The 23,237-nt window shown below is 44.3% G+C and overlaps 2 protein-coding genes across 10 annotated transcripts in view; one reads left to right on the plus strand and one right to left on the minus strand.

Annotated features, from left to right (window-relative positions):
* Positions 1-10,366, plus strand: part of sgsm2 (small G protein signaling modulator 2) — a 42,392-nt gene extending 32,026 nt beyond the window's left edge. For both annotated transcript variants that reach the window (XM_062473140.1, XM_062473141.1), the window contains 12 exons: positions 3,117-3,276; positions 3,442-3,506; positions 3,851-3,996; positions 4,498-4,626; positions 4,856-5,038; positions 5,272-5,667; positions 5,849-5,973; positions 6,320-6,402; positions 7,095-7,204; positions 7,477-7,573; positions 7,743-7,910; positions 8,020-10,366. In XM_062473140.1, coding sequence (XP_062329124.1) covers positions 3,117-3,276; positions 3,442-3,506; positions 3,851-3,996; positions 4,498-4,626; positions 4,856-5,038; positions 5,272-5,667; positions 5,849-5,973; positions 6,320-6,402; positions 7,095-7,204; positions 7,477-7,573; positions 7,743-7,910; positions 8,020-8,108 — 1,751 coding nt within the window. In that variant the 3' untranslated portion in view covers positions 8,109-10,366. The remainder of the gene's footprint in view (positions 1-3,116; positions 3,277-3,441; positions 3,507-3,850; positions 3,997-4,497; positions 4,627-4,855; positions 5,039-5,271; positions 5,668-5,848; positions 5,974-6,319; positions 6,403-7,094; positions 7,205-7,476; positions 7,574-7,742; positions 7,911-8,019) is intronic.
* Positions 10,367-11,432: 1,066 nt separating this feature from the next.
* tpst1 (tyrosylprotein sulfotransferase 1) overlaps positions 11,433-23,237 on the minus strand; it is a 28,007-nt gene continuing 16,202 nt past the window's right edge. Inside the window, exons 4-7 of one of the 8 annotated variants that reach the window (XR_009931589.1) lie at positions 13,599-13,649; positions 12,833-12,902; positions 12,194-12,241; positions 11,433-12,000 (exon numbers count right to left, since the gene is read on the minus strand). Coding sequence is in view for 4 of the 8 variants with exons in the window: in XM_062472848.1 (XP_062328832.1) it covers positions 12,867-12,902; positions 13,599-13,649 (87 nt within the window). In the remaining 4 variants the exon portion in view is untranslated. Of the gene's footprint in view, positions 12,016-12,193; positions 12,242-12,832; positions 12,903-13,598; positions 13,650-23,237 lie in introns of all 8 variants that reach the window. The other 7 variants (XR_009931590.1, XR_009931591.1, XR_009931592.1 and 4 more) reach the window with 7 other exon arrangements.

Below are 23,237 nucleotides of genomic sequence, written 5' to 3' on the forward strand. Positions count from 1 at the left end.
GCCCCCCACCTCCTTTCCCCAACACCTTTTCCTTTTCCCCCCACATCTTCTACCTGAGTGGCAACCACCCCATCCCTCGCTCCTCTCTTCAACCCCAAAGCCTAGCCCAACAATGCAGGCATACTGTAGAGTGAGGGAGAGAGAGGGTGAGGCACGCTCAATGTACTTTAGTGGAACTGATACATAAGCAAATGAAAGATAATGCTATTATACCATTATTAAATGAGATGGTTAACCAATGAGCTGCTGATCACAGTTAACTCCCTTAGTTATCTTTTTCCCCAATCAAATCCAAATCTAATCAAAATGTATTTTTATAGCCCTTTTTACAAGCAATGTCACAGAGGGCTTCACATCACCCAATCACTGATGAATGTCATACCTACTGTATACATAGCTCTACTTAGCCCCGTGGGTGTGAACTTGCAAGTTATTGGTTCAAGTTAAAGACAATGCTTTGCAGATATGAAAAGCATTTAGTATCTCATAGTTTGGTAAGAATACATTCTTGCGCGTTGCCATGGTGAGAGCAAAAGATAGGTCAAGTTGCAGGTCCCTGTGCGAGAGATGGAGAAAGAGAGAAAGACAAAAGGAAGGCGGAGGGGCTGACAAACAGAACTGTGGTGCAACTATGATCTAGAAATATATCTGGGTCTCCTCATTCCCCATTGACCCATTTATTGATTATAACCCTAGTTCAACCCTAGTGTAATCACACTTAGATCCAACAGGCAGCAAAGACCCACCCACACATACAGATAAGCCATAATAATCTAAATCAATGGGAACAGGTATGAATCTACAATGTACTTTATCCTGAAATTCAGAAACGTAACACAGTCTTCTAAAGTGTACTATCTATTCTGGTGTCCTTGTGTTGTCACCATAGATTACTTCTTTGGTTGACTGTTCCCTTTAGTGGCAATTGGGGCCCCTCAGTGGTGCCCTCTGTCATTATTGCCTGGCCCTGTCAGTGATTCTGTTGGAGATACAATTTAAGTGCCACATCACGTTATTACCTCTCTGTCATGATGTCACTCTTTTCTTACCACTGCACCTCTCTTTCTCTCTCTCTCTCTCTCTCTCTCTCTCTCTCTCTCTCTCTCTCTCTCTCTCTCTCTCTCTCTCTCTCTCTCTCTCTCTCTCTCTCTCTCTCTCTCTCTCTCTCTCTCTCTCTGCTGCTCGAGCATGCACACAATTACAGAGCAAGTGGAGGGGCTAATTCACTCACTGGGCTTCTAACCTGATGCAACATTGTGAAAGCTGTCACACACTCACACAAATGGACACCCGCTCCCGCACTCTCAACACAACAGACACGCCACAGGCCCATCGTCAGGCTTCTGGGTGAACACACACTCTCGCTCTCTCTCCCTCAGGAGGGACCGTTTGTTGTCTTCCTGTATTTTCACACAATTGCATTCTGGTATCTGTAGTTTGGAAGACTCATTCATTCTGTTAATAGTTAGGAAGTTGAATAGAGAGATGAACAGTGTGGTGCAGTGGTCCTTCCTCTCCTAACGTCTCAGCATTGTTGGGGCTGGGTTCTGGTGACCGAAAAATGCTTTGATCCTTTGCTCCGTTTGCACTCCTTTTTTCAGTTGTCCCTACCCTTTACTGTTTTGGTCTTTGGGTTTTGCGCTTTTCTCTTGATTTCACTGCAATGTGCTTGACGTATTCTGCATGGGAGATATGCGCCAGTTTAATTTGTTTCCTTTTTTTTTCTTTTACAGAATGTGTGTGTTTCAGCTTATTTGTGATGGGATGTCCTCTCTTCTCCTCTCTCTCTTCTCCTCTCTCTCTTCCCCTCTCTCTCTCAAACTCAATCTTGTCATTTTCTTTCTTTCTCCGCTCTGATTTGTTTCGTTCTACCTCTTCTGTTCCGTGCAGTTTTTTCTGCAATGCTGTTCACTGTAATTCTTCACTAACCCCCGTCCCTCGTCCCCCTTCCATAACGACTGTTAGGTGCTGTGGGGTTCTGCAATTGTAGCGTGGAGCGTTCTGGGAACGGGGTGCGTTACTTAGTCCAAAAGTCACCAGGCAAACTCGCATAGTCCAAAAAAACTATAATAACCCAAAAGGGAGCCCCGAAAGCGGTTTCCCTTCCAGAAGTTTTATGTTTATGCTTTTGTTTTTATTTATTTTTGGTTTTTCTTTTGAACAACCAAAGTGCAGCTACCACCTATTTATAACAGGTCATCAGCTCCAACCTGAAGAATTAAGGTGAAGAGCGTTTATTTGATGTTGACGTTTTATGTTTCTTTCATATCTTTTTGTAAAAAAAAATATTTTTTCTCTTGTCTGGTACTGGCTTTCTGCATATTGCATGCTGAGCTGTTTCCCTATTTTCCTCCTCTCTTCTTTCTCTTGCTCCTCTTCCTCTAACCCTTCTCTGCTTTCCTCCCCTCTCCTATATTGTCTCTCCATCATTCTCTGTGGAAGCTGCCACCACTCTCTATCTTGATGCTTCTGACTGCGCTATACAAGCATGGCTGCCCTGCATTTCTCCACCTGTCCTTATCTCCCAGAATGCTTTGCCAATTTCTCTTCTTTGATTAAAGTTTTTCTCTTCCTTAACGTCGACCTTTTACGGTGTTTAAATGTGTGCCATCATACATCGACCTGAACAATGTATGATAAACAAAACATTGTTATTTTAATCAGCCATTTTTTCATCGAATCTGAAAGTAAAGAGAGGAAAGGAGAAATTCTCTACCTTAGTTTATCTCACGGTTGAGCTGAAGGCCTTAATCACATAAATTCACAATTTATTCTAGACCATTCCCTTCTCGAAAACTGCTACGTAATCTGATCTTCATAGGTCTGTATTGCATTGCTGACATCAGACTGAAGGATAAGATTTGACAAAAGGATCAAATATAAACTAGAACACTTTCAAGACAAGTTAAAGAGGTCTCCAGACTGGTTATAGTCAGCCAAGAGGCCTCGAGACAGGAACACTTAAATTTTTTGAAACCTCCTGTTATTGAGGGTTGCATTTCAGCTGCACTTAAGGTTTGGTCTCTACGGACCTTAAGAGCACCCCTTTATCTATCCTTATCCTTTTCCTCCTCCCTATTTTCTCTCCACTTCTCCCTCTCTCCCCTTCTTCTTAGACCACGGAGAGATGATGGATCTGCAAGCTTTCGGAGGAAGTCCGTCGTCATGGCAGCAGGCGGAGTGCACCAGTCACTTGTCTTCATGTCTCTCTTGCTCCACCGGGGGTAGCACAATGTCCTGCGACAATCCACCAGGCTGCTCCTGCATCCACGACCGGTGAGACACACGCATGCACGCACACACACACACACACAGTCTGTGTATGTTTATATGCACTCACACTTGCATGAGTGCATATAAACATACGCAAGCATGAGTGCACAAACAAACAGACAACAGTATGTGATGATAATCTCCCTTTGGGGTGTGTTCCATCTCCAGTATTCCTCTCAAGATGCTGTGTCAGAACATGAAGAGGCAGATAGTCTCCAGAGCTTTCTACGGATGTAAGTCTGCATGCCCAGTCCCACTCTGAGCCATCACATTTGAATTTGATATTTAACACAACACGTAATAATACTCATAATTGAATGGTTAAAATGGGTCTTCAATGGAATTATGTAGATCCCTCTCTGCTGCAGCGATTAATGTGTACAGGCTGCTGAATGATTAACTAGACAAAGGACCAATTATATTTTGTGTCTGGTCATTGTGGTCCCAGTTCTCAAGTCTTAATTCACTACATTCTCCAGTCCATATTCACCTGGCATGGCAGGAGCAAGTGTCACAGTCCTATCTCTTCCACTTGTGCTCCCCCAACCTGTGTCCCCCCCCCCCCCCCCCCCCCCAGGGCTGGCCTACTGTCGGCACCTGTCCACCGTACGGACACACCTGTCAGCATTGGTCAACCACAATATCGTCCCCCCTGACAAACCCTGCGAGGCTTCAGGGGGTCTCAGTAAAGATGTGTGGAGCAAGTACCAGAAAGATTGTAAGGTGTGTGTCTGTGTGTGTATTTGTGTCTGTTTGTGTCTGTGCCTGTGCATGAGTGTGAGAGAGAAGTAAAAAAGTATTTGGGGAAATGGAACCCGATATGGGTTTTCTAATTTAGCAGCCTAGTTTGACACTTTTTATATTCACTGCCTCGTCCATCCATCTTCAGTATCCATCTTCAGGATAATTACATTGTAATGGTTGAATTGAGCTGAACTGGAATAATAGAACACGTCAAATGATATTGCCACACGGCAGGGGCTTGATGAGCAAATGTACTCTTTTATCAACTTCAACATTATCATTACTAATTTATACTCTATTTCCATCTCCGTTTCTATCTTTGTCTCCATCTTTCCACTGTCCAGTTTCCAACTCGCTATCCATCTCTCTCTCTGTCTTTGTCCATAAGTCTTTCTTTTTTTCCTGATTTTGTATTTTTTTCATTCACTCTTGCGTACACACACGTAAACAAACACTCTTTCTGTATCACTTTCTCTGTAGAACTACAAGGAGCTGGAGTTACTGAGGCTGGTGTATTATGGAGGTGTTCAGCATGAGATCAGGAAGGAGGTTTGGCCTTTCCTTCTCGGGCACTACAAGTTTGGCATGAACAAGAAAGACATGAGCCAGGTAACACACACACACACACACACACTTCTCCTGTACACATGTCCCTAGTGCTGCTATGGTGTTAGTGTGTGTTTGAGTGTTCCTGAGAGGCCACTTGAGTGTATGTAAATACTGTACAGGATGTATGTACGTAAGTTTATTAAAGTATGCATGTGTACTATTTATAATTTTGCGTTAAAACTTTGTATAGTATGTACAGTTGCTTTACTCCTGGTGTCCTCTTGTGCAGATTGATGAGAAGATCAGCACACGGTACCAGCAGGTGATGAAGGAGTGGAAGGCCTGCGAAGTGATCGTCAAGCAGAGGGAGAAGGAGATGCAGTCGGCCATCTTTGCCAAGCTGTCGTCAGGCAGCAGCATAGACAGCCACGTCCTGCGACTCATCCACCGAGACTCCACCATCAGTAACGAGGTCTGACACCCACAGTACTTCATTCAATTCCTATATTTCTGTATTGTAGAAAAACACAGTTACAGTAGTCATACTCTTATGTAGTCAAATAACTATATTCCTGTACACTCTCCTCTCCCTCTCTCTTTCCCTCTCTCTTTCCTTCCTTCCCTCCCGTTCTCCCTGTCTTCTTCCTTCCCTCCCTCCTGTCATCCTTCCCTCCCTCCAACGTGTCATTGCTCTCTCCCTCCCAGGTGTTCATGTCAGTGGACGAACCCGACGCAGGGGGCCAGGACACCCCCGGGGGAGAGGACAACACCCCCACCATGACCACGGTGGTTCCCCCCGCCGCCCTGGCCCCTGATGAGCGCCCCCTGGTGGAATTCGACTCCCCAGACTCTGGGCTCCCGTCCTCCAGAAACTACTCTGTGGCCTCGGGACACTCCCAGATCCTGTCCAGCATCGATGACGGGCAGAGCATGGAGGAGGAGGGTGCCGGTGATGATGCAGGCACACGCAGGCACAGCGTGCTGGGAGAGTCTGGCCGCCAGGATTCACTGAGTGAAGACAGGCTGTGTAGTCAGCTGGATAAGCTGGTGACCAATGGCGGGGGGGCAGAAGGGATCCCCCCCTCCCTGTCCTCCTATACAGTAGGTGGATGATAATGTCAAACTGGAAAACCCTTTTACCCACACACAAGGCAACATACGCAGTATATTGAGTCTAGACCATAATCTGTTCATTTGTTTAATTTGTCTCATTTGTCTCAAACTAAATGCAGGCTATGTGCATTATACCTCACTAACTCAACACCTTATTCTGTCTCCACAGATTGAGCTGTTGGACACCATAGCTCTGAACCTGCACAGGATAGACAAAGATGTGCAGCGCTGTGACCGGAACTACTACTACTTCACCACTGTCAACTTGGATAGGCTACGCAACATCATGTGCAGGTACATTAACATACATCATGAATCAAATAACAAACAGTACATAAGGTGAAAGTAGCATACATTTCTAACGGTTATATACATTACATAACGTGCAGGTAATACACATAATGTGAGGTGAAGGTAAAAAAGATTCATACAATGTTTGTGAAGCACAGGTAATATATATATATATATATATATATATACGTATATATGCAAGTTAAATACATATTATGTGCAGGTAAAAAACTTCAAATTCAACCCCAATTTGAGGATGTTCACTTCCTCTTGTTATATATCTCATACCTTCAACTCTGTCTCTCTCGTCCTAAATGATATTCTAAATGTGTCTACTGCTGTGTTTCAGTTATGTGTGGGAACATTTGGAGATTGGTTATGTCCAGGGCATGTGTGACCTGCTGGCTCCCCTTATGGTCATTCTGGACGATGGTAGGAACCGCCTCAACCACATGCCCACACCATTAGCCAAAACTGCTGTAGCCTTCAGCTAGACACAATTAGCTTCAACAGTAGTCTTTACTTATTTTCCATTATCAATTAACAACTCAATATTAGCTTTTAGCCATGACCAATTAGCCTGGCATTAAGTCATTATCCATCCGTCTGGCTATAGCTATAGTCATTAGCTAAATGCATTTTTGTAACAGTCAGTTTAGATACTAAACTGGATCCGAGGAGTGCATTCCGATTGCACACCTTACTACCATCTTTCTTTCAGGAAGAAACTATCCACAGTATAGTCATTTATATGATTGTGCTTTGATGAAATAAAGATCTAACTTTGTCCTTTTGGCTCCTTCTAGTGGTGTTAAATGTATTCATGTTCGCATTTGTTCTGCCAAATATGGATGGAAACCAAATTTCCACTTTATTTCGATGACACACAGCCACTTGAATTAAGCTGATTTCTTTTGTTCCGTATCACTGGCTCTGTCAGATTGGAGTGTAGCTCCTACGTGGCAGCGTCTCATTCACCATGACTGAGAGGTCTTGAGAGGTGTGCGTCAATGTTGTAACTGTGCTGAACGTCACGGTGCTCTTGATGGTGTTGAGTGTGTGTGTGTGTGTGTGTGTGTGTGTGTGTGTGTGTGTGTGTGTGTGTGTGTGTGTGTGTGTGGCAGAGTGTCTTGCGTACAGCTGCTTCACCCAGCTGATGAAAAGGATGAGTCAGAACTTCCCCAATGGCGGAGCCATGGACACACACTTTGCCAACATGAGGTCCCTCATCCAGGTGACAGCTGATGTCTCTGTGTGGCTCCGCCTCTCTTTATCTGCTGCTTTTTATATCTTCACATGGCTCCCGCTGTCTCCATCTCTCTGAATCTTAGGCTCTGTCTCTTTTCTCTGTAACTCCTCCCAGCCCTCCCTGTTCTGTGTTACCTTAATCCCTCTGAACTGGTCTTTTCCCAGAACATTCCTCATACCCTGTCCTGCCAAATGAGTTATCTTGACATGTTATTTCCTGTTCCTTTTCCTGTTGCTTTCTCTGTTTGATGATGTCAGATCCTGGACTCCGAGCTCTTTGAGCTGATGCACCAGAATGGAGACTACACTCATTTCTACTTCTGCTACCGGTGGTTCCTGTTGGACTTCAAAAGAGGTGTGTGTGCTACACTGAGTTATAATTTGTTTTTTTATCTTTTTATGATGTTTGTAGTGGAACGTAGTGTCACTTCACCAGATCTTTAATAGGTTAAGAACCTAAGTTTCTGTAACTTAGAAAACATACTTGAACCAGTGTGTGTGTGTTTGTGTGTGATTGGATGCAGAGCTGCTGTACGAGGATGTGTTTGCGGTGTGGGAGGTGATCTGGGTGGCCCCTAGGATCTCTTCGCAGGACTTTGTGTTGTTCCTGGCCCTGGCTCTGGTGGAGGTCTACAGGGAGATCATCAGAGACAACAACATGGACTTTACAGACATCATCAAATTCTTCAACGGTGAGATGGCTAGGTTGACTGACTGACTCACTGTGTGTCCACAAGTTGAAAGATCCATTGTATACCAAGATGTATTGTATCACCATAAGTATGTGTGCGTGTCCCCCAGAGATGGCTGAGCGTCACGATGTGCAGCACATCCTCCAGATCGCCAGAGAGCTGGTGCACAAGGTCCAGGCTCTCATCGAGAACAAGTGAACATCAAGCGGAAAGCGCAGGGCCAGAGAGACTAGCGCTAACTCTGTGTTCCTACACTGCTCCACCCAACTTCACCTCTCCCCCTCCAATCCCCCTGGGTAAAGTACAGGACTGACTCATCAACCTGCCCCGAGGCCGGGAGGCAGCAATGGGAGAGTGGCTGGGTGGCTAGAGTAAGGAATGGAGGGTCTGGATCTAATCTCCACCTTGGTTTGTGTCCCAGGTTGTGATTTGTTTACAAGGACCCTGTCACAGAATGCTATGGTTTGAGTCGTGCGGATTTGTCTGCATGCTCGTGTGTTTATCACACTGTGACCGCATTCGATTTGTTTTCCTCCACTGAGCATGTGTGTTCTTTTATACCCCCACACACTCACATGCACCTACAAAACTGCCCTAACAATGATACCTTTTCTCTTTCCCTGCAACAAGTCACAAGTATTAAAATGTCAGTCAGTCACAAAATGATGGGACTTGCACATGCACAAGTGTGTTACTTTAGGATAGCATTTCATGAGGTGTCTTTGAGTGAACGAGCAGGCAATGAAGAGCACAGAGACTGAACAATACCTGTGGCTCCTTGCTATATCAGTGGAGGCCACCAGAGGGTGTAATGCATTTCACACAGATGAGCATAAGAAAATACCACAAAGCTTTTGTTTGTGACCAAATGGACTGTGCCAACTTTCCAACCTTTTCACAGGTATTTATACAACACACGCCAGTTGGAAGTTATCTTGCCTTTTTGAGACATGTTATTATTTGACACAGATGCTGCCTTCAACAGTCACAGTCCTTATAAACGTAGTTGCACTTTCTGAAAGGTTCTCTTCATGGCACTTGTGATGCTCTTGCTAGTGCAGGTGTGGAGGTGCGACCATACGTCTGACCCAACTGTCTTCAGAATTGGAACATTGTGCCGAGTCTGCGTATTGGAGCTAAACACTTTTCCTTTCTTCCCAAAGAGCATTCTGAATTGTGTGTGTGCAGACATAATAGTGGATAGAGCATCCCTCCCCACCCCCATAAACTTCCTCCTTTAAGCCCAGACAGGGAGTAAAGACCCAGATTCAATCCATCAGGCCATTCCTCCTCCACGCAAGTATTCAAACACAATTGGACGGGTGGAAACATTTGCTTCTCTACTGTTTTCAGCCATCTGGTCATCAGAAGGAGTGATACATTCTATAAGTAATAATAATGGAGAAATGACATCTGCTATGTTCAGTATCTGTAGGCTGAAAGACATGAGGGCTACTGTTAACACACCACTGTCCTACCTTATCACAACTGTTGGGATTCCTCTTCCAATCAGCTTAGTGGATTATGAACAACATAATAGCATCAAAATAACAGCACAACAATGATTTCCTCCCAAACATTTGTATCTACGTAAAATAATTGAGATTTTAAACTCAATGTCTTATATCCCTTAAACATTATTACTAAACTTTTAAGAATTGATCTTACTTTCCAAAATGGCTGCCCAGAGTCCCATTGGGATAGACCTTTATCTGTGATTTAACTGCCCAGTGTCTTCCCCAATCCTGGAGTGTACTGTAGACATCTGTTTTGTGAATTGAGAAGGTTCTGCAGAACTGGTAGGTTCTTGCAGGGGAGGTTGTGTTGAGGTGTTTAGGCCCTCACTACACGTCTTGCCCCCCCCCCCCTCAATCACGTTTCTGAGGATGAAACGTAAACGAGTGCAAAATGGGAACATGTAAGCCCGAAGGATTTTAATTTTCTTCCAGTGAGGACCTTGCGTACCAAAGCCTCAAAAGAGCTCCCTCTGTGGCATGATTGCAATGTGCAATTTCATACTGTATCTCGAAGACTGTTTACTAGGTGTCAACAATATTTTTGAAAATAGCACTCTAATTATATTAACTACTGTGCAATTTATGTTTGAAATATCTGTATGTCTATATTGCTGTAAATAGGAACTGAAAAGACCAATATTTCTATGAGGACCGTAAGCATAAAACTTATTTTGAAGTACATTTTTTACGTTGGTTTTAGAGGTGAGCTTGTGAATGCCCACTGTATAGATGTACAAATGAATGTGTGGAATACTTTGTTACACGTTGACTGTTAAGTGTTCTTTATCAATGTTGTGCACTGAACTTGAAGGTTCATTTCAAAATTCTGTTCATTTTATTCAAGAGCCAACATTTGAAACACAGAGTATGTATTGTAAAAGGATGTATTATTTGCCTTGAATGTAATGTATTAATAAAAAAGGTTGTTCCTTATCAAATCATTTCAAATGTAGGCTTTGTAGGCCCCTGGTTGTTTAGCATACACACTAACCGTTTCACACTAAATGTATTCAAATTTTGACTTCCACCTTATACATTTTCAGGGTTTCAGGTATCTTTTTAAGACATTTTAAGATGATCAGTTTTATTTATAAGTCGAGTTTTATTTTAGTTTTATTAAGTCCAAGAGCAAAAATTGAGCTGTAAGAAGATCCTTCAGCCAGATTTGAAAGACAAGACCCCTCACACAGTAGCCCACATCCTTAACCACTGAGTTATCAGGGATCACAACAATCCCCACTCAAAATAAAATTTGACATTGATCTAGTTTTAACAACCTGCAGAGTTGGAGTGTCAGTAAACCAGAAGAAATCAGAGCTCCCGTTAGCTCACTGGGTTAGTGTGCATGCTCTTTCATACATGCTGGTGCAGTACTGCAACAGCCTGGGTTCAAATTTTTAATTTGTTTATTTTAACTTAAAAGTTACATTGTGGTCATGTGAGATGTAGGACTTCACTTTCACAGTTTCATCAATATTGTCTCTCTCCTCTCCGCCAAAGCTTGTTAATCTCAGGAAGATTGTCTTAAATTTAGTTTGGTTAGAAACAGAGTGCGAATTATACAATGCTAATCGGGGGGGTCAGCTTTCTTTTCCTGGGCGCAAAGTAATATTTACGATTACAGGTAAGAATGATAAATGATAAATGTATCGACCCCCCCGACCTGTTGCTTTTACCTCTTTTGGGGGGGCTCCAAGTCTCAATTGGGGGGGTCAAGCCCCCCAGTAATTCGAACCCTGGACTCTAGCGCTCCGCTTCGTAGGCTACGAGTCAATACATTTTTGCTACTTTGTAATAACTTTCTGCGGCCATCGTTGAAATTAACGAGGGTAAAACCTTTTTTAGACCTGACTATCTTAAATTTAAGACCTCGGATGAAAATCTGTCTGTTTTTAAGACGTTTTAGCGCCTTAAATTTAAAGTTCCGAATTTTAGACTTTTTAAGACCCTGCGGGAACCCTTATTTTCTTACCAATGCATGCAAAAATGACACAGTGAACACAGATTAAAAAATGCCTGTTTTTATCACTGTCAATACTCAAAACTGTGATCTTGAACATCAGTACCCATGGAATTGCACAATACAAAAGGCATGAAAAAATTAAACATTAAAATAGATATTGCATTTTCAAAAAGCTAACTTTCATCCATAAATACTTTTTTTTTGCAATTTAAGTTCACTGCAGTTTCTTACAACAGAATCACAGATTTTCTCATATAGCTAAAAAAACTTTTTTTAAACCAGATGAGCATGATGTGACAAAGAAACTAAACAAACAGCAACAACATTCTCTGGTCACTATTTTTTGTGACAAATGCATTTATTACAGTACAACATCAAAGGCCAAGAGTTCTCTGAAGAGCAAGAGTGGTCCAGACCCCAGCATGGGGCTTCGTAATTGGTGAATGTGGTGGTCACTGTATTAACAGTTCCCATCCAGTTAAAATGACCCTATAGTGGGGTTGTGGTGTTGTACTGTGTGTATGTCCATGGAACAGCACTTGAGGTCTCCTAAATGTGGCAAGATGGATGTGTTGATGTCTCTCCCTGCCCCTCTTTACCCTGTCTGGCTCTGAAACAGACGAAACTGAGCAAAAGACCAGGCAGACGTGAAGATTAAGGAATGGAACATAACTATGTTGATATAATGAACTAATAAATAGAGTGATGAAGATTCAAAATGATGGAAGCAAATATGTCCAGTACAACAAAATGTTGTCAGATGGCAACAATGAAAATATAAACTGTCATTCAAGTCCTCTTACTTCCAGAGAGTAAACCTCACTGGAGTTCTATTCATCTTCAAGACAAATCTGAAAGGAAAACAAAAAAAGCTACTCAAGTGGAAAGCATATGATCCAGAATATTACTTGATATAGCCCATCCTTTTTGACATGCTTAGCATTCACTGTGAGCAACACCACCGTGTGCCTGACATCTGCTGGTAAACAATCAATATTGAACTTTATCTGACCTCTCCACTACATGGATGCAGCTGGGTCAAACCTAGCTTACTTGAAAGGCAAAGTATTTCAAATAAAGCAGAACAATGAACAGAATAATAGCACATAATTGACTTCAGTTGACTAATGGTTAATTAGATTAATTTGTGGCACCCTATTATATATTATGAATAGATCAAATTTAAGTGTATGGTATTGTGTGTATGTAATGCATGTTTCCAGATTATTTTCGAGTCAGATGTTAGATCAGTGTTTCCATCATTAAACCAGTTAATTATCGTAATATAAATATAAATAACCATATGAACTATTTCTTCACTGGATTAAAACAATACTTTAAGAACTGTCTTTTAATAACGAGTTCAGCCCATGGTCAACATTTGGTCAATTGTGTAGTTAGACGGTGGTAGAGACACCATGGGAGAAGTGAGTGTCGCCCACCTGTGTGGTTTTGGTTGCTGCCCTCCTTGGCCTCCTAACTGGGGTTGGGCCTCTCTGGAGTCTTCTGAAGCTGCATAGGGGGGAGGGGGAGAGGGGAAGGAGAGAAGAAGACAAGAGTAACTTTAGACACCTGACATGAAAGTGGTGAACTTGACATTAAGAACCAAACCTCAGCGGAGACTGTAAATGTGTGTGTGTGTGTATGTCAATCAACTTATTTTTTTACTATTAGAAAGTACAACTGCAAGTTCCCTTGCTCAGTAGTATGCTTTGTGCAACTCTCTGCTTTGAAAGACAAAGATTATTTGCTCATACATTCTTCTCTCTCAGGACTTGTGCACCCCCCCCTTTTGCCTGATACCACTGGCAAACACAAGGTGGCAGTAGAGTCCCTTTGCACAATTTACAAAAGCAATTGTTGGTTGGGTTTCTAATCTAAATCAAAGAGTGACAAGACAGAAAGGATACCACACTGACCACTAATGAGAGAGGACACGTTCCAAAAACATGAACATAAGACGAGAGATGAAACCAGAGAACAACAACAGGCTAGAGCAGATGGCAAGGAAAGCTAGGCAGCAAAACCCCCCAAAAAACACAAAAAGTGAAATGACTAAAAGCAGACAGAAACTGATACCAGATTCCCAATGACCACCATTTTGCTATAGATTGCGACATGACAAAATCACATTTGAAAATGGACAAAAAGAAAGCAGATCTATTTGGAAATAAAGGTGCAGAACAACAGGCAGAATAGCTACTGTACCTGTGATTGTTCTCTTAGAAATTCAGGTAGCTGAAATTCACCTTTAAAAACCTGAAAAAACAAAGGACTGGGTTTAGACACCAGCTGCTCCAAGATACATGCGAAGTCTCACAACTTCACAGCATTTCAGTAACACAGAGGTCCAAAAGAAACCAAGTTGGGAGATTCATAATCCTTACTCTGTCTTTTTGGCTATCAATTGTCGTGTTTTGTTTGGTCCACCTTTATTTGAATATCGAGACTATGTGGAAATGTTTACACTGTAAAACCTGAGAACGTCTCTCCTATAAGGCATGAGATCTGAGCAGCATGATCTCAGCTCAGCCCGAGGCTGACTGTGTTGTGTCATTGCTAGGGGGAAACACTGACAGCCTCTTGTGACTGGCCAGGCATGTTAGCTGAATGGGGTGTTAAAGACTCTGGGCATACACTTGTATACCCTGCTGACGCCCAATGGAACGGTGCTACAGCTATTCCGTTTTCTGACTTGGGGACAAGGTCCTGTATCACAATGCTGTGACAGGGAGAGGGAGAGAAAGAGGGAGAGAAAAAGGGAGGATAGAGAGCCAGAGTGATTTGACTGCAGTTGAAGAGGTCACAAGTTCAATCCCCCCCCCCCCCCCCGTGCGTCACTATGGATTAAAGCCTCTGATAAATGAATAGATGATTGCGTGAGAGAGAGGGTGATGTGAACAGGAGAGAAATATACTAGAAGGGAAGGATATTGTCGCAGACGGATAGAGAAAAGAGAAGCAGTTGCCCGCCTGACTGTTGACATACAGTGAGAACCAGTCAACAAGTCGACAGGAAATTCCCAGAGCTCTGAAGGGAACAACATCAGAGTAAAAGAGAGAGGAAGGGAGGGTCAGAGTTACCTCATATCCTGGCTTCCATTACACGGACACCCGGAATTGTGTGTGTATATCTACGTGTGTGCGTGTTGCGTGTGTGCATGTTGTGTGTGTGCGCCGTCGGGAGCAAGAAAGAGGAGCTCTTCAGAACTTAGCAAGCTGAGGCGCTCCCCTGCCATGTTTCCTCTGTTGCCTGCTGACCTTGACTAGACAGAAATCTAACACTAATTGATGACTTGCTTTTTCTCCCTTTTCTGCTTCCATGGTCAGAGATACACTAGAGCGGTACTCTATGACGTCATGGGACTGTTTGCTCTGTTCAGTAGATGCCGTGTCACAAGATAAGATAAACCCTGTATCTAAGAAGGCAATGAGGGGAAGGGAAGGAAAGGGAGGAGAGATAAGAAGTTTAGTGTGAAAGTGAACACGAGTGATAAGAGAAAGCTAAAGTTTGTGATTTATCTAAAGGCAATGTACACTAACAGTAGTGAAAGAGAGACACAGAGGGATAATGAAGCAGACATTGAAGCAGGAAATCTCTGGAAGCCTTGTCAAGTGAGGAAACACTGAAACAGACAGAATACTGAATAGAAGAAACTAGAGACCTTGAGAACAACACCATCTGGAGCCAGGAGATGTGGTTTCCAGTATGGGTTTAGGATGGGGGGTGGAGACCCTAGTTCCTGGGGGAGAAGCGCAGATGAAACCCGGCCTCCACACAACCTAATCCTCGATGTGATAACACACGGACTCCCTCAAATCCCATAACTGTCAGTTGGGGAGCTCCAACGCTTACGTATGATACAGATCCTCACTTGGGGAAAAGTTCTCCCTCCTCGGTTTTTATGATCATATTTCTCAATACCGACTTCAGATATTGTTTTATAAAAGAACGTTCCAACAGAGGATACACATGAATTAGCTTTGCACGCACACCAATGTGTGTGTGTTTGGTATTGGCCAGTCGTGCCTCCGGTTGCCTCGGTGCCAGAAACCAAAAATGTTCTGTAATGAGTTCCAACACAAGGGAGGGAGAAGCTAGCACGCATGTTTCCGATTTCCCCCTGGGTGCCATTTTACAATCTAGCTCCTCAGACAAGGGCTTGGCCCAAATAGTCATCATGGTTTCTCTCTTCCTTTTCCCTCAGACGGCAAGGTTAGGGAAAAGGAAAGGGGGATTGAAGAGGAAAGAATGCAGGGGTATAGCCTTGTATCTGTAACCACGCCAGTCACATGCTGAGGGTTATAAATCCCCACAGGGGAACCCTATCAGGGAATATCTGGGGCCGCGGCCAGCCTTGACGGCTTTGCATGTTATGGATCAATCTTTCCCTCCTGCGAAAAAGCCGCAGCGCAGGGAGGGAGCCAACAATTCCTGTGCCTGCCCTCCTCCTTCTCCTCCTCCTCCTGGTTCTCTCCCACACTTTCTCAGTATCTGGTGAAGCGGGTCCATGGAAGCACAAGGCTGTGTCGGCAGGAGGGCTCACAGCCAGGACAATGAGCAAATGTACATAAACACAACCACACCAGCGCATAGCCCCTCTGCCTCAGCATAACAGGTCTACAGGCCATCGGTTCTTTCCCATCAAAAAGGTTGCGTTGTTAAATGCCAAATGAAAACAATAATGCAGCTTGTTAAAAGGGAATCAAACAAAGGCTGGGAGGATCTTGGGTGGGGTGCAGGAGGGGGGGGGGGTCCTTTACCCCAGCTGAGGGGAAAGAGCCGGAAAATAACTCATCCCTATTTTCAAAAGGAAGGATGCACTGCCAAGGCTGCTCATGACCCCAATTCACCGATGCATGACCGACTAGTCTCTGTTTATTACCTACATGTTCTCTCCCTGCAACCGGTTTTGTTTTGATTGTTGAGTGCTGTGCCTACCTAATGTGGAAGCACTCAACTAGACCCAGCAGGAACAGTGGCCATGAGAGGAGCACAAGTCAAAGTAGCACAAACAAAATACCTTTTTATGTTGGTATTTAAAGACTCTGAAGGAAGTAGCTTCTCACATAACACAGCAGGGGGCAGTAAAGAGAGGCTACAGGCAGGGCTGGGCAGTGGGCATGGCTTCACCCCAAGGACCAGTCCTCCCACAGGGTGTGCCCTGGCACCAGCAGCAGTTTCCCCAAGGCCAAGCAGCTTGTGGCACGGTCGCAGTCAGTCCGGGAAGGGGGGCCCTGCCAAGGCAAAGCCCTGTGGTGCTCTGAGAAGAGATGTGGTGCTCTGACTTGAATTTGAACTCTTTCTTTGCCGAGCTGCAGTCACACTTCGCTGGATGGCCGGACCACAGGGGTGCATTCAATACGGCAACAGCTCCTCACGTGGAAAAAGCTGATGGCGCGTGGAGCCCTGTTCGGCAGGGGATGTTGTTTCAGCTTCAAGGCTTGTCCACTTCCATCCTCATTTATTTATGGCAACGAACCAAGACTCCTCAAACTCTCTTCCTCCACACCCACACACTCGAGACCAGATGTGAAACTCTGGAAACCATTTTAACCAAACATGTCATTTTTATTTAAGAATAAAGGTACTACGTCTTAAAATGTGGGTTAAGCTTTCTCCCTCTGGCTCTGGTGACTTGTAGGCAAACATTGTGGAATGCAATGCACCTCAGAAAGGATAATCTATGAGGGGATGCCATGGTCACACCATGGAGTCGTATTTACTGTACTTACGTGCTCCCCTGCCATGTGGCTTAAAAACAGTGTGCATGTGCGTGCATGTCTGTGTGTGTAAGTGCAGTACCATAGGGGGTAAGAAGGGGTAGGAAAAGATTACCCAGGAGCATGTTGCCAGATAAGTCCTGATTGTGCCTCAGCTAGCGGGGCCTCAGTAATGATCCCTGACACAGCCTCTAATCCCTGTATGCCAGGTTTCAGCTGCAGGGAGCCTCTCAGCCTCACCTGAACTGACCCTACAACCAATCCTCCAAAACCAGTCCAACATAAACACTGGCACCGACCCCGGCCCAACACACGCACTCACCAGGGTCCTAAACTGCATGTTATGAAAACGGGTGGAGTTTGGCGAGTTACGGTAAACACAGCCTCCTTAAGCACGCTGTATTAAAGGATTACTGTATTAGTGTATCAGCTCCAGTGGGAGTAATAAGGGAGATCCAGCCAGCGGTTGAGCCAGGCTCTCACAGCATCTGGAGGCTCAGTTTCATCTGGAGAGGGGTTGAGTTCAAATGGCAGGTCGCTCAAAAGGTATTTATAAATGTGCTGCCTCGCTGCGTGTTTAGCTGGGTGGCAGGCGGTATTTCGATCTGCAACTAAAACGCAGCTATGGTCATAAAAATCCATGGCCACATGTCCGAGTTATCGTATATTATCCTAGTAAAGATAACAATGTTGAAAGGTTGCTCGGGGCCCAGGACCTGAGCAGACTGACCCACCCAGTTCAATCCACGACTAGTTCCATGCAAATCATTCATTCCCTCACGTCATCAACCTTGAGGTGGCTGAGCGTAATGGCCGTAAACACCGGTCCTAATTGTGGTGACACAGAGCAATATTTCTTGATCGATGGGGATCCGCTTCCCTGCGTCAACACCACCGCGCTGCTCAAGCCGTGCCATCACCATCGGTCACTGGACACCACACTCGCACACTTCTCATTTCTTCTCCAATCATTTCCGACTCTCCCATCTTATCCGCGTTACGGCGGAGAGACCGAGAAACATATTGATCCTAATATCCATTTCTCACCAGGGATCAAAGGACCTGGCAACGCCACTTAAAAGCGATCGATTTCGGCTTTGGAACCCATCCAGAAGTCCCTCATTTACAGCATGCTAGAACAAGCCCTGTTGTATTTTACTGTTCTGTGTGAATAACACTCCGTCGCTAAGCAATAGCAATGACCTGAGCCCTGTCATCGCTGCATGATGAGGAATGTAACTGTCAACTGATAGATTGCACACTAACTGTACTCAAGATTAACTGAGGGAGTCTTGATTTCTTTTAGGAAAGACTCACTTAAAAGACAGCTTTAGGACATGCGATACATTTTGCTTGCACGTATTTTTGCGATAAAGAAGGTTCTGAGCCAATTCCAAAAGATGTCTACTTGTTGCTCCGTTCTGCGCCCGGGCACCACAGACAAGGTGTGCACGTCGGGCTGGGCCGATGACTCAGCTAAAGCAGACAGCGAGAGACTGCGCCTGTCTGGATTATGCAACACCTGTTCTCCCTCAACGTTTTGTGAGAGATATAGAAAAGAAGGACATCTTTCATCTAATGCAGTAGACCACCGTCTCCCAAACACTGTCTGTACCGCCTTCCCATCCTTTATGACCAAGTTCAACTGTGACAAGTTGGATGGAAAGCACCAGACACTACAGCCACAACCACACACACACACACATACAGCGTCTGACAAGGACATTACTGCTCTCTGCACAAACACACACACACACACACACATCTGGCCATGGTCAAATACATAGAACCTTGCTAGCTTTAGTCAACCAGTCCAGACAGATTTTAGGAGGCCTAAATGCGTTGTCTCTCTTAACCACAGAAAAAAACAATGTCTTCAGTGTATCATCTTTAATCCAGAGGGGTCTTCATGCCCAGGCTAACATCAAAGCACAAATGAGATAGCAGACACATGTGACTGGTCACACAAACCCTCTGTCCCTCTGCAGGACCAGACACACAGTTAAAAGAAGCTCCTCACAGATTATTGGTTCATGCTGTACAGTTAGCTACAGCACATGCAGTCAAGTCCCAGTACAAATGTCTACGAAACCTAGGGTAAATATTTGGATGGGGCCTAGGCAGGAAAAAAATGTCAAAGGGCTAAGAGAGCATTTCCACATGTGCGTCAATCTAACAGTGACTAAGGGCTGACAGCCAGATGCCTTGTGCAAAGCTATACAGAGAGAGGAGGGAATGGCCCTACTGGCTCCTGACCAGAAGGGTCAAAGGTATATTCCTCTAATGGTTTGAGAGATCACTACTGAGCTTTAGTGTATTCACCGTCTCTTTTTCCTACACAGAACAACCGACTGTCTCAAAAAGAAAGAGGCAGCTCAGACTTTTGAACACAGCTTCTAATTAAACTAATTCAATTAGCAGCAACATGACTAATAATATTCCTCTACTGGAGACAAATGAAAGGTAACAAATCGTGCAACTCAAAAGGTGCGGTGCTTGTAGAAGCAAAATTTAAATGGTGAGGGGACAAAAAAAAATTAGGACTTTCAAAAGCCAACTACCCCCAGCCTGTCTGCAATGTTAAGAGCTCCGTCTGAGTGCTGGAGCCAGCTAGGACTCACTTAAGGAGACCCCGACGCCGCCACAGAGGGTCGGCACCTCTCCTGTGACGAAGCTGAGAACCGTCAGCTCTATTCCGTTGCCATGGCAACAGTCTTCCCAGAGAGAGAGAGGGTGCGAGACTTTGGAAGAGAGTGGCCTCGATCCTCCCCGAACATTTACTGAGCAGTTTCCCAAAGGAGTCGGGGGACAAAATGTGCACACACACTGCTCGCAAAACCTGAACATGTATGTGTTCAGCTCTGTACACATGTAAACATGCATGTATGCAGCAAGTGAGCATACACACACACACACACCAAACCCTTATAATGACCAGTTGTTTACATGACAAATGCCTTGTCAACAGATCAGTGGGCTTGGGATGCCTTCCTCAGAGAGGAGACCCACTAACATGGAGCAGGAAGGAGAATAAGATATGCAGCTGTGTTTGATCCAGGGGAAATACACTAATACCCTGCAGATGTGTGTTCACACACACACGTCAGTAAGACATGCATGGTCTGGTTATGGTGTGGAGAGAGGTTAACATCAACCATCTTCCAGAAACCATAGATCGAGGATGGGCGCTGGGGAATGTGTGTACACAGAGACATGAGTAATGCAACCAACACTAATAAGGTTGGTAACACAAGCCAACAGGCATCCACACTAAGGTGTACAACAACACTGTATGAAGACAATGATATTGGAATGCTAACCATCCATCTTAAACGTTTACAGACTGACACGTACATAGGCATACACACGCGCACACACACACACACACACACACTTAAAAACAGACACAAACTGGCCTTGCAGGGTAGACAGCCCAATATACGGCCAGTCCTGGAAACAATCAATTGAATCCCTCCCAGTTCTATTAAAAAAAAACTTTAAATATGACTGACCCATTCCCCTCACCACTCCAAAAGCAAAAGTACAGGATGGGTCCCCAAAAATAGCATTATGCTGATACTGAGGGTCAAAGATGTAGTATTTAGACACAACAGCCATGATTAAAAAGGTCAGTTTGGCCCAGCGTAAGGTTAGAGGGGACGTCTTGGCCCTGTATAGCTTCAAATGAGTCATTGATAGATAATGGGCTGCTGAGCTTCCTGATCCCGCACTGCCTACTGCCACCGTTATTTAGGCAGATGATCAAATACACTGGAAACACACAGAAGCCTTTCTACCAATGACTATCAAACCAAAACAAATGCTGGGGAATGCCGGGAGAGAATGTTAGAACAGGAGGAAACGTTGCTTATTGTCTGAGAAAGACTAGCAGATGGATAAATGCAACTTGGGTCTCATTATTGACTTGAGGAAACTGAATGTGGACCAACAACAGAATCCTGTGGGACTCCAGAAATGTTTTTATTTATTTATTTATTTATTTGTGCCTCTAATGCCAAGCTGATGCCCGGGGGACACATTATCAATTCTGTATCCCCCATTGGCTTCCATACATAATGAGATCATAATAGCATCCTTCTTACCCACAATGCCTTGTAAAAGTACACCACACCCACCTTTATTCTATTAATCCTGAAATGTTTCTTCCATCCTCCTCTCCACTGATTAGCACAGCCCAGACACATCATCTGCGAAACATGCAAGTTTCCATCTCTGTTTGCGGTTGGACACGCTTTCCCCATCCCACTCTCTACTCCAACCACCAGTTCTACGGAATGCTTTCCACAGTAGTCATAGGTGTCGCAATCGAGGAATGGGCTGATTTAGTAACTTTCTTTAAATCACCATTCCCTGCTCATTGGCTACTCTCTTTACAGAAAACGATCCCATAATGTTTCAGATAAATATTGGAAACTTCACACTAGGTACAAGAAGAGACAACCAATTCTGGTCTCTGATAGGGGGAGGCTTCTGTGTGCTAAAGGAGGGAAAGAAAAGCACATCCCCCTCAACAGTGGGACTGAGACAATATCCATTACCTAACTAATAGCTAATAGCGAAACTCAGACAATCCTTAGCCTTTCCAACACATTCACTCAATACATGGCAAAGCATCAGCTGCAATTGGGCAACAGACACTTTCCATCTATCCAATCAATGCATTTTATCCATCTTCGTATTCTACAGGGCCCTAAAAGGCCTTTAATCTGCTGTCCTCCACGGTTCAGTGTTTGATTTGGCCATTAAAGTTTCCAAAGAGAGTGCTGAGCGATGCCGTGGGTGCAGTGTGGCAGTGCTGATGTATAGGCTGTCCCTTTATGTGGCCCTCTGAAACCCTCTACAGGAGGAGACGTGGCTTACTGCAACGCCTCAACGGTCTGATCATTCACTCTCACACTTCACTGGAGGATGCCACTATGTGACACACCCACACACACACACACTGTTAAACGGACACAACTGGTGCAATCCGCACACAATTTACGAGTTGTGGTCCATCGACCACCCCTGTCCGGACTATTTACAACATAGTTACAAGTGGCAAATGAAACTTGAAACTAAGCCGATTTCTGGTTTTGGTTGGTCCAAACTCTCGGGCAAGAGGATGTTGCCAAAGGGCATGTGACCTTGTGTATGTGTGTATTCCTTCCTTTGGGATGCACACGTTACCAGAACAATCAATAATTGATCAAAACAAATGGAAAAACTAACTGAGTGTGGGAAAACTCCTGACGATTCTTACGGTACTAATACTTTTATGGTAAGTCATAACTTGACAACCTGGTCTCTGGAGTGAGACAAATAATCTGACATCAAACATAAATCGAAGCTCTAATGCATAAATCAAGGCACACAATCAACAAATCAGGAGCACTCAGGTTGCAGTTCAATGTGCAACATTCTTTAAAGTCTCCTTGTAAAACGCGAGTGAGCCTTGGGCCTGGGCATGGAAGAAGGCCTCTCGCATTTCTGTTTACTGTGATCACCTTTGCCGTCAAGGTCGACACGCTAGTATAGAGCTTGATACTGTATATACCCACGCCGATTTTGCGAACACACTTTTTATTCAGCCCACCTTTGCTCATGCACGCCTCTCGTGAGAGGCAGCACACATAAAGATGTATTAAAAAGAACAGTGTGAAATAAACCCATGAAAGCGTGCCCAGCTGCATGAAAGCACTCATACTCGAGTGAGGCACTGAGGTGTGGCTGGCACTGCAGCAGAGGCCAGGCCAGGGTGAGGGACCACATGCAAACATGTCAAAGAACAAACCGTCCTCAAACAAAAGTTAGCCCCTGTAAAGCCAGCTTAAGCTGACACAAACAAACCCATAACATAAATAAATCTCACTTCAACACATTGGTGATGGGTCTTCTGGGGGCTGCAGAACGTAGTTCTATACATTGTAAAACAAAGCTCAGGGGGACATAAATAACTACGTAATGTTCACCAGCTCTGAGATATTGAATCTAAAGACAGGAGCCTGAGAGCACGTCACCTGATGGCCAGGCTTGCTGAAAAGGATTTAATAAAAAAAATTATCTTCCAAAAATAGTTGCTCACTGTACAGCACTGCAGATGTGTGGCAAGGACATAACATAA

This window comes from Osmerus eperlanus, chromosome 11, assembly GCF_963692335.1.
Source record: "Osmerus eperlanus chromosome 11, fOsmEpe2.1, whole genome shotgun sequence".
NCBI classification, from domain to species: Eukaryota; Metazoa; Chordata; class Actinopteri; order Osmeriformes; family Osmeridae; genus Osmerus; species Osmerus eperlanus.